We start from the raw sequence: 11,045 nt of genomic DNA, 5'->3' as shown, positions 1-11,045 counted from the left end.
TCATTGATTTTTTGGCAAAAAATGGCTTTCACGAATGAAGAAAAAAGAGATATGATACGAATTTATTATGGATACGGTAGAAACAGTATTGAGACATCGGAAATGTATTCAAACTTGTATCTCGAAGGACGACAACCACATCAAACTATGTTCAAGTTATTGGATCAAAATCTCACCGAGTTTGATTCGTTTGAAAAGCCAATGAAAAAATACGGAGACAGAATCAACAATCAAAATTTGATAAATGAGGTGTGTATGAGGTAAATTGGTTATTATGTTCTTTCCAAAGAAAAATAACTTTGAACAAATAACAATAATTAACTAAAATGTAAAAACATTTCACAGTATATCACAGCGGATACTCGGAATGCTGGCCTTGTTCATGTTAACACAACGGTGCCCTTCTTCGAATATTATTCACTGCACGATTAATTTCCCTCCTCCTCAATCTTCCGAACTCTCTAACAATGCTGTGTTGAAGGTCCTCAATATTTTGATATTCCCTCCGACCATGAACTCTATTTTTCAGTGAACCCAATAAGAATGTATCCATAACACTCAAGTCTGGAGACCTTGCTGGCCACCTTACCGGCCCATTATTTCCTATCGATTCATCACCAAACTTTTCAGTCAGGTAATTAGATACTCGTCTGGTAGTGTGCGGTGGAGCACCATCATGTTGAAACCAGATATTGTTATAGTTAGCCAAAGGTAGATCATCCTAATAGTCTTCGAAAATCGACGTTTAAAACTGGTGAAGAGCAGTAAAGTTTGTGTTTAAAGCAAAAAAACATTTTTAAATTAGCCATTGCTTCCCTAAACCGCTTCAACGCCCCCCAATCTTCTCTGTGCCCTTTACTGCCCCGTATAGGCCTCCAACGCCAACAAGCGGGCGTTATTGCCCACTTTGAGAAAAACTGATCTGGACCCTTCGGGATTGGCAAGCAGTTTATCTCTAATTCTCTGATTGTCAAAAGTACTTTGCTTTCATTTATTCTAGGTTAGCAGCTGTTGCGAGCACTAACAAACCTAGTTCGGTTTTTTTATTCATTTGAAAATAGGAAATCCTAATATAAATACAAGTCCAAAAAGGTAAAAATGGTATATAAAAAATATTAAAATAGTATAAAAATTCTTCTAACAATAAATTACGTTCAAATAATATATAAATACAAGAAGCTAAAAATAGAAATGTGTTTCTGATAATATTGTCCCATAACACAGAACAAATCAGGAGTATTCAGAATAGTTAGTTCCATATTACAATTATACTAGGACATAAAAACAATTATTCGAGTGGCTATGAATTATTTAACATACCAAAATGTGGCAACGACGTAACATAATGTATACAGAACACATGAAAGCTCGAACCAATAAAACAATTCGATGATGTGAAACATAAAAATAAAAAAAATCAGAAAATTCATAGAGTACGTGATGTAATATATATTTTCAACTGAACCTTGAATGAATATAAAGTAACAGAATCTTTAACGTGGTAAGGTAATTGGTTGAAATCATTCAATCCTCTGAAAAACAACGAATTCATAGATTGCTTTTGTTCTATCATTCACGATGTGATACCTTTGGTGGGTTCAGAGACACGGCGAAATAGTTATACGTTGATACTAGTTATTAATGCCTAAACCCCATCGATAACTAAACAGCTTTGTTCTTGTCCTGGAAATGTGGAATTGGTTGGTGGTTCTTGTGTTGTAGTCATGAATTTGATTATTGTACGTAATGAAGGAATCAAAATATTTTGGTAATAAATTTCTGGTAATTTTATAAATAAATATCATACTTGAGTAATACAGTCTATCTGCCACATCATACTACTTGAGGGCACTCGGCATGCTTTGGAATTTTGCGCCACTGCCGGTAGGTGAGATTTTTGGAAGCGACAGCTTGCTCGCAATCTGTTTCAAACAAAAGTTTGCCGTTAGAATTTCGTATCATTGAAAAAGGAATATATGAACCCATGGATGACAGAATAACTTCCGTGACTTCAAAAGCACAAGTTGATGAATCATTAGAGTTGAAACAAACATCTAGCCAGGGGAAAATTCAAATGGTTTTGGAGATCCTCCCACTCAGAGATCTGTAATGCCAAACTTTGCGCGGCTTAGATTGTATCCCAACATTCATCGGTAATCCACTCAACACTGAAATGAGTATGTGGTTATAAGATCTCAATGGAGACCTTACGGTGACTGTGTACATTTCTGGATTGATTTTTAGTTATAGATCCAGAAAACTAGCATATTCTCCATCACGTTCATGAATCCTGGTTGGCTCATTTATAATCTTATTGCAAAAGCCTCAGCTTCACGAACTTGTTGGTCGTTGATATTTGAAAATTTGAGCCATTCGATATTGTGGACATTGAAAGAACCGACTATGGCAATTTCGGCACAGGCATGATTGACTTGGAGAAAGTGGATGGTGTTTTCAAGTAAAGAGAATAGTGTCCTAAATCGTGTAACGCTTGGTGGTCGATAAACGCAGCGTATGAATCTAGTGATCTTCTTTGATATCAATTCAAGCTTTGGGGTTCCAGCATTTCCTCTCGTTGATAGGAGAAACTGATTCGGATAAAAAGAGATATTCCACAGTTACGTCTGAATCGGAAGAAATGATCTTTAAAGACGATTTTGTCTTCAAAATCACGAATAGATTATTCAACATATTCTTTAGAAGAATAGGAGTTTGAATTAGTATTCAAGACTTTCATTATAGTTCACATAACGTTATGATGATGCCAAAAGGGATGTGTAAAAAAGTATCACAGCTGTGGTGTCAGACAATATTGCTCATCTTGGATATATATTAAAACCAAAACATATCTCTAAAGAAACGTATATTCTTCAGTACATTTCGATAAAAAAATTAGGAAATCAATGCTTGAATCTCTAAGTCATACAAGAACTTAAAATATTTGAAACGGAATAATTATAGTTTAGAATAATCAGTCTTGCGATTTGAAGGTTCTCATATCTATTTCATCCCCATTGTACGTAATCTAGAACAAAAAATGGAGATTAGTTCAGCTCTAAAGCTAGTCTGATAACGTATGTTGGAAAATAAATGTAACATTATCTTTCAACTGACGGCAACTGGCAAAACGCATGAAAACATAGCTCCCATAAAAGTGTGTAAAATATGCAAAACTGTTGCTTTGACTGGAAGAAAGTGTGTGAGATGTGATAACATAATACACACAGGTTGTGTGAAGTACTTGAAAAATGTTACCTGAAATTTTCGAAAATTTTCCTTCAGAAAAAAATTTATTTCGTTGAATATCAAATATGTTGTGACGTTCCGCATAATTATAAATGTACTGCAGTCTCATATGATGTGAGTGATAATACAGAGGTAGATATGCAGATTATATCGTAAAACAAAAAGATATTGTAATCAATGAATTCTGTTCTGTTCTGTTTCTGTTTTTCCGTTAACCAGCTGTCGCACCCCTACGAACGACAACCCTCAGAAGTCGAAACTTGTGCGAGCTAAGGATTAACGAGGTCTTACCTTTTAACGTGTGATTCCTAACTCTTCCTTGAAAGAGAAGATCCATTTTACATGCATATTGAACTCATCAGTGAAAATAATAGTCTGAAACAAATCTGATCCCTTTCGTCATCTTCAGGTCAGATACCAGCTCCTACAAAAAGTAATGGATACGAAAAAACGGAACCTGGTAAAACGGAACAAAACAGTGTTTGGGTCAGTTTCGTTTCTGACATGGTGGTGGGCGGTCGTGCCGATAGCGACCACTCACAAAGAAAGTACGCGGACGCCATTGTTGGAGGTGGAACTCATGTTGTGTATGTCCGCCGTTTTCTAACGTGCATGCAAAAGTTGAAAAAGTGATTATAAACATTGTTTTAGTGTATTTGAATAAATAGTGCTCCCATTCACGACGGTTGAAGGCCGGGGTGGACCGGATGTCCATGTGGGAGTAGGATTGCATTTAATAATCTTTAATGAAAAAGTCGTAAAATTTATATCACGACAAGAGATAAATCTAATTAAGAAAACAGAAGTCTTGGATTATAGCATGATTCACAGTCAGACGAAGTTGTAACCATCCGAATCGAGCTGGCTAAATGCGCCTATCTGGAAGCAAAGGCCAAGAACTTTGAGAGAAGTGAAGTGAGTGTTTGGGTTCAGGTAGTGGAAATTACAATGAAAACAAAAAAAAGGAATTCCCTTGTGATTGCTAACAAGGTGAATTTCCCAATAATAAAGCCAAAACATGTATCAACTGTATCAACTGGTGAATTCATGTCCTTTTGTCAAGAGATTGTTTACAAATATTGAATTGGGCTTTACATTCAAGAAACTAACCCCTATGTTATTTCATTCTTTGAAGAAAGGTGCTCCCCGTTGGGCCAATATAAATTTTTGGGCAAGAACCACAAGTTTTGGTTGGTTTAATAAGAAATCTAATTCATTTAGAGTTTTTTCCAACGAGAAACTAATTTTTATTTTGAGTATTATCAGATTTTCAAGTACAAAAAAAAACATAATGAAGAAAAGAGAATTGAATTTATAGTCGAATCTGGCCGACAGTGAGTAGTGCATGAAAGGGTGCTCCTAGTTAAAAGTCGAATTTATATTAACAGAGTGCTTCAAAAATTTTCAACATTTGCAAGAAACAGCCTAATTTGTTGACTAATAATATTGTTTTGTGTGAAACTGAAAATCATGGTTTTAACAAGAGATATTCGAGACGAAATCCAAAGTGCAGTCAAAATGGCTTTTAAACAATACCTAAACGATCAGGTATTCATAAAAACAATAGCAGCCAGTGTGTCTGAAGCAGTGACAAAAACCGTCAATAAGAAACTGGATGAAATGAACCAAAAACTCCAACAGATAAATGAAAATTCCCAAATTAAAAATGAATACCAAGCAAAATTCCAAATACAGGATGATACACTGCATAGATTGGAACGTGAAAATAAATACCTTCAAGAAACTATGGATATCATGGAACAAGAAACCAAAAAGAACTCGCTGAGACTTTTTAACTTATCCGAGAAACATAAAGAAGTCATCAAACTTCTCATTTCCTACTTACCACTAGAAATAACAGATGATGATATAGAAGTTTGTTACCGAATCGGTAAATCAGAAGCAAATGATAAAATATGTGGTATTTTCTTGAAACTGAAAAGTTATGATTTGAGGCAAAAGATATACCACAATAAAAAGTTATTGAAAGGAACAGGAGTTATAGTCAGAGAAGATTTAACCAGACTACGGGTTGAATTGCTAATGAAATCCATCGAAAAAACATCGATGAAGCAAGTGTGGACGGAAGCTGGGAAAATCTTCATTATTTATAACAATAAAATTTTTATTATAAAAAGTGCAAATGATTTTGAGTGAGCATAGAATATACAAAATAACTAGATGTACCCCATATTACTACCGAATTTTTCAATTTAACAATCGGGATTACCGCTTCCATCTACAAATATTAAGATACAAGATACAAGAACTATCAGAATTTTTGTCAACACTAAAATACCTTAACATAGAAATTTTTCTAGGAGACATAAATATCAACCTTTTGGATAAAACTTCAAATGACGTAATCAATTATGTAAATATCCTAACAGAAAGTGGATTTATATCCTACATAAATGAATCTACCCGTATAACAGAAGAAACAGAAACACTAATTGATCACATATATATTAAAAAACATAAAATTGCAGAAAAAATAAAAGCCACACCCTCAGTAATTGGAACAAATATTTCAGACCACATGACTACATGCCTTTTTTTGTCAAAGAGTGGTAAACACGATTTGAGAAGCGAACCGATGATAGAAAGAAACACATCCCATAGCTATAGCTACATTGATTATACAAAACTTTACACTGTGTTACAAAACGAAAATTGGTTTGATGTTATAAATTGCAATGAATCACAAACATCCTATGATAACTTTATTACTAAATTAAACTTAAACTGTGGATCACTGTAGGTTTAATCAAATCTATAGAGCATAGAGATGAACTGAAACTGAAAATGAATAAAAATATGAACACAGAATTGAGAAATGAATATAAGCGGTATAGAAATGAATTGAGTAAACTATTACGAATTACAAAAAATTACTATAATAGAATTAAATTAAAGGAAAATAGTAAAGATTGCAAAAAAACATGGGAAACAATCAATAAAATAACTAATAGAAATATAAAACAGAAAAATAGGGAAATCAAATTAAAAGATAAGATATTTAAGGGAGATAAGGAAAAAGCAAAAGTTTTCAATGAATATTTCGCTAGTGTTGGCACAGAAATGGCTGAAAAAATAAATAAATCATATAGAATGACCTCACAATTTTTGAACGACAAATCAATAGTAAATTCAATATTTCTCACCCCGGTAAATGATAAAGAAATTATAAACATTATATCAAAATTAAAAAATAATTGTGCACCTGGTCCCGATGGAATTAGTTCCAAACTTATAAAAACTCTACACCTGTATTTGGTACAACGCCTTGTCTATATAATCAACTTAATATTCAAAACTGGTAAAATACCACTGCAATGGAAATATTCCATAGTCACTCCCGTTTTTAAATCTGGTGATAAATCCAATCCCAGCAACTATCGACCAATTTCTGTAATAGATAATTCTGCGAAGATATTGGAGCATGCCCTCAAAATTCGCCTACTGGAATTTTTTCAAAAAAATGAGGTATTAACAGAAAGGCAGTATGGATTCATTAATGAAAGTAATACTGAACTAGCTGTTTTAGATTTATTTAAGCAAGCATCGGATGCCTTAGACAATTCAAAAAGGTGTCTTGCAATTTTTCTTGATTTGGCCAAGGCCTTTGATACAATTTCTCATGAAGCACTCTTAAATAAACTGAATTTATATGGAATACGAGGACCAGCAAATAATGTTTTTACAGATTATCTTTCTTGTAGAACCCAAAGGGTCAAAATAGGTAACAATGTTAGTGAACTGGCTAAAATCTCTAGTGGCGTACCTCAAGGTACCGTTTTAGGCCCAATACTATTTTTAGCATATATTAATAGTTTAAGTCGCATAAATAATTTCAAAGGGCACCTCATGTCATATGCTGACAATACTGCAATTATCTGTACAGGTGATACATGGCAGCAGGTATATAAAGTAGCAGAAGAGTGTTTTGGTAAAATACAAACTTGGTTAAGTAACAATTTTCTCAACCTTAATGTTGAAAAATCGAAATTTATTACTCTCACTCTTCTGAGCAACCACCAACCTGTCCAACAAAAAAATTATTTACATATGCCAAAGTGTTCTGAAACCATTTGTGAATGTCCATATATTGAAAAAGTAACTAAACTAAAGTATTCAGGAGTTGTAATGGACCAACATCTGAGATGGGATGAACATTTGCAATATATAGTAAAAAGACTTAGACATCTTAGCTATAAAATGTATGAACTCAGGGATATACTCACAAAAAAAGCTTAATTATTGTTTACAAATCTCTTGTTGAGTCAGTTATACGATATTGTATCACAGTGTGGGGTGGAATGTTTGAGAATGTGATGAATATTGTACAGGTGCTCCAGAATACAGTTTTAGAAATAATGTTGAAAAAAACAGACAATTTGATACAGAAAAACTCTATTCTGAAACTAATCTGCTTGATATAAGAAGTTTGTATGCACACCAGTGTCTCAGATGGATATACTCAAACAATATCAATTATTCCAAGGCAAATACAAAGTACACCAGAAATGTACATAATTTATCCATTGATATACCCCTTTACAAAAAAAGTCATACCCAACATTCAGTCTACTATTTCGCTCCAAAACTGTATATCATGCTTTCCCTTGAAATAAAGATGAATACCACATTTTTAAAGTATAAAAAAAATACAAAAGAATTCATAATTGTAAATAATACCCGTATAAACAGTTTATTCAAACATACCCAATAACACAGAAATATCACTCAGTACATTTTCTGATCTTCCAATGTGTTTTTCAGTGTATGTGTACCTATTTTCAATATTATGTGAACCTAGATGTATAGATAATTATAGGTACTTATCTCATAAAATATACCAGCTTCCTCTGTCTATTCACTAATACAACTGCAACAGTTAATTAATCTTTTAATACTTTTGTGCCTGATATATTTTTAAAGTACTTCCACGGGGAGACAGACGGAAGCACATTATAAGCCACCTGCGCTTTTAGGCTGCTTTCCTCAAACTCCTAGTGGTCCTAACCATAATATTAATAAATTGTATGTTAACATATTCCAAATAAAATTGAATTGAATTGAAACTTTCTATGTTTTTCACCACTTTTATTTGTAACAAACTGAGTTTAATGTATGAGTTTGAAAATGTCTTTATAGGACGGAACTGCAGTAACATTAGTTACAAATAAAAGTGGTAGAAAACATAGAAAGTTTCATTTCTCTTTTCTTCATTATGATTTCCTACCACGTAGTTAACGGCTACCTCAAAGTATATTTGAAAAAATATGGCTCCTCAAATGGGTTTTTCCATTATTAAACTAACCAAGTTTTGAGGTATGATATCATTTTTAGGATATTATTACATATGCACAGGTAATTGAAATAAATAATTCAGTTTGAAATGCTTCCCATTAAAATGCACATGAAACTGGCCTTCATAATTTGAATTAACACTTAGAAAATGTAAAAAAAATATCTCACCATTTTCATTTCATCAACGGAAAATATTCGATCGATTGTGATGGTGGTTCCATCCTCATTGGTCTGAACTTCTGTCAATGTGTCGCCATCAACAGTGACGACGGTTTTCACTTTTCTACCGTCAGGAGTCTCCTGGTCGAATTCCTTACCGGGAGTGAATGTAATAACGTAATTTTTGTATTTGGAAATAGAAGTGAGGGTGTATTCTCCCCCGTCTTTCTGAAGGTCCACGACAGGAGAAAAGGCCCTACCCTCATTTCTGGGTACGAGGCCTACACCTGAAAAATAACAGATGTTCTCAGTTTACCAATTCAGCAAAGACGATTTCGAGTATTGTGTAATATAACCGAAAAATATTTGATGAATCTTCAGAAAATCAATAATGTAGTTGATGGAGGTGTGGAGGAATAAGCTCACAAAAATCCGCGTATAAGATTACACAGAATATATAAAAAGTATGGTGGGCAAACGTAATGAGTTACAACACTAGTTTGAAGGACCACTTTTAATTTCATAAAAAATTAGTATAGTTTTGGCAAATATGATCTAGTCTACTTCACTCCCTTTTTAATCGGCTCAATCATGTTCGCATATTGAACAGCGACTTGAAAATGATTGATTACTTCGCTGCTTAAGAAAATAGACTATAATTTCAGAACTTTTAATTCAATTAGTTTGCTTTCTAAGAGAAAACTTCTATTTACAAAACTACTTCTATGCTCTTTAATTGTTTGGGAAAATGTTTTTCCTGTTTGGCCAATATACAGTTTTGGGCAAGAGCCACAAGTCAGCTTATACAGGATATATCTTGACGAGTTAACGCGATCTATATATATAGAAAACTGAAAGTAGGGCGATTATGAAAATTTGATAGGATGGATGAAGAATTAGTGGAGAATTCAGGTTTCACCGTTTCGGGTTTCACCGGAAGTGACGTCATCTTTGTTATTTTTAATGGCACACCTATACCCAAAATGAACCGTTTTTAAGTTATTCGAGTTTTTTTAGAAGTGACAGATGCAGCCTTTCGAACATACATCCTTTTCATGTAAATTAACATTTTTTAAAATATGCAGCTAGTGAATCGTGATAATTGAAGGTTGAACGGATCACGCATCATTTTCATGTCCGCTGAATAATCCACAGGATGCGCAAAAATTAGGGTCCAATAAGTGAATGAGAAAAATTAAAAATCTCAACTTTTTCAAATGGGAACCCCCATTTTTTTCCTCAAGAATAAATTCTATTATGAAAATAAGCCCTAGTTATGATACACTTCCCTATACCCAAAACTTATAATTTTGGTGTTATTCCGCAATAAAAGTTATTATCACGCGAGGATTTACGTTTTTACCCCCCAAATTTGTCCGATAAAATTTCTTTGTTGCCTAGTTTCCATTGAATATCTCATGAAAAATAATCCCATTCATGATCAGAATAAACAATAATTTTAAATTTAGTTTCAGTGCTAAACAAGAACATGTCACACTTTTGTCAACCGCTTTTTTATTGCAACAAATGTTCATATACATTGCCTCCAACTTCTAAGCATTTTACACTTCTCCGTATGACGTCTCGTACAGCTAGTCTTATCATGTCCGGTGGAATAGAGTCTGCTGAAAATATTCTTTTGTTGTTGGCGTGTTAGAATACACCTCGTTTTTTATATAACACCAAATTAAAAAATCCATTGGAGTTAAATCGGGCGATCGCTGTGGCCATAATTGAGGACCGTCGGTTCCAAACCACTGGTCGTAATAAGTTTCTTCTAAATACATCTTCACCATCTGATGATTATGTGAAGGTGCTCCATCATGTTGATACCAAATTATTCGATTCAGCGAGCGTAAGTTTTTCAAAATGATCCGTATCGAGATTTTTTAAAATATCTAGGTATCGTTCACCTGAAAATAAAAATACCTCTTGGTCTGTTATGTATTTTCTAGATGCTGTGAATGTTTATTGCATAGCTACCTTGATGCCATTTTCTTGAGTGATGTATTTTATTTCTTTTAAATCAATGGAACCATACAATTCCGATACTTTTCAACTAACCATTTAAATTTTCGTCATAGAATTGAAGCATCATTGCGTCGTCTTCAACAGCGCAGTAAACATTGAAATTCCGACGGTAGTTAGAATTCCGCTTGTTGAATATCCCATTTTCGGTAAATTTCGCTTCGTCACTTCATATAATATTCCTCAAAAATCCGTCGCTTTGTTGATTTTTCATAATGAAGAACTCCACAAAGTTAATTCTTACCTCACAATCGGATAGCTTTAGGCCATGGACTAAAGGATGAGAATACGGATGCCAT

At 33.6% G+C, this 11,045-nt stretch overlaps 1 protein-coding gene across 3 annotated transcripts in view; it reads right to left on the bottom strand.

The window, feature by feature from the left end:
• Positions 1–2,846: 2,846 nt before the first annotated feature.
• The window catches only part of LOC141480580 (fatty acid-binding protein, muscle-like), a 70,614-nt gene continuing 62,415 nt past the window's right edge, over positions 2,847–11,045 (bottom strand). For all 3 annotated transcript variants that reach the window (XM_074170763.1, XM_074170761.1, XM_074170762.1), the window contains exons 3-4: positions 8,728–9,005; positions 2,847–3,025 (exon numbers count right to left, since the gene is read on the bottom strand). In XM_074170763.1, the coding sequence (XP_074026864.1) occupies positions 2,972–3,025; positions 8,728–9,005 (332 nt within the window). In that variant the 3' untranslated portion in view covers positions 2,847–2,971. The remainder of the gene's footprint in view (positions 3,026–8,727; positions 9,006–11,045) is intronic.

Source organism: Leptinotarsa decemlineata, unplaced genomic scaffold (assembly GCF_025532065.1).
Source record: "Leptinotarsa decemlineata unplaced genomic scaffold, Ldec_3_MD MMD2_P_RNA_scaffold_9, whole genome shotgun sequence".
NCBI classification, from domain to species: Eukaryota; Metazoa; Arthropoda; class Insecta; order Coleoptera; family Chrysomelidae; genus Leptinotarsa; species Leptinotarsa decemlineata.
This window is presented reverse-complemented; position numbering and strand designations above follow the sequence as displayed.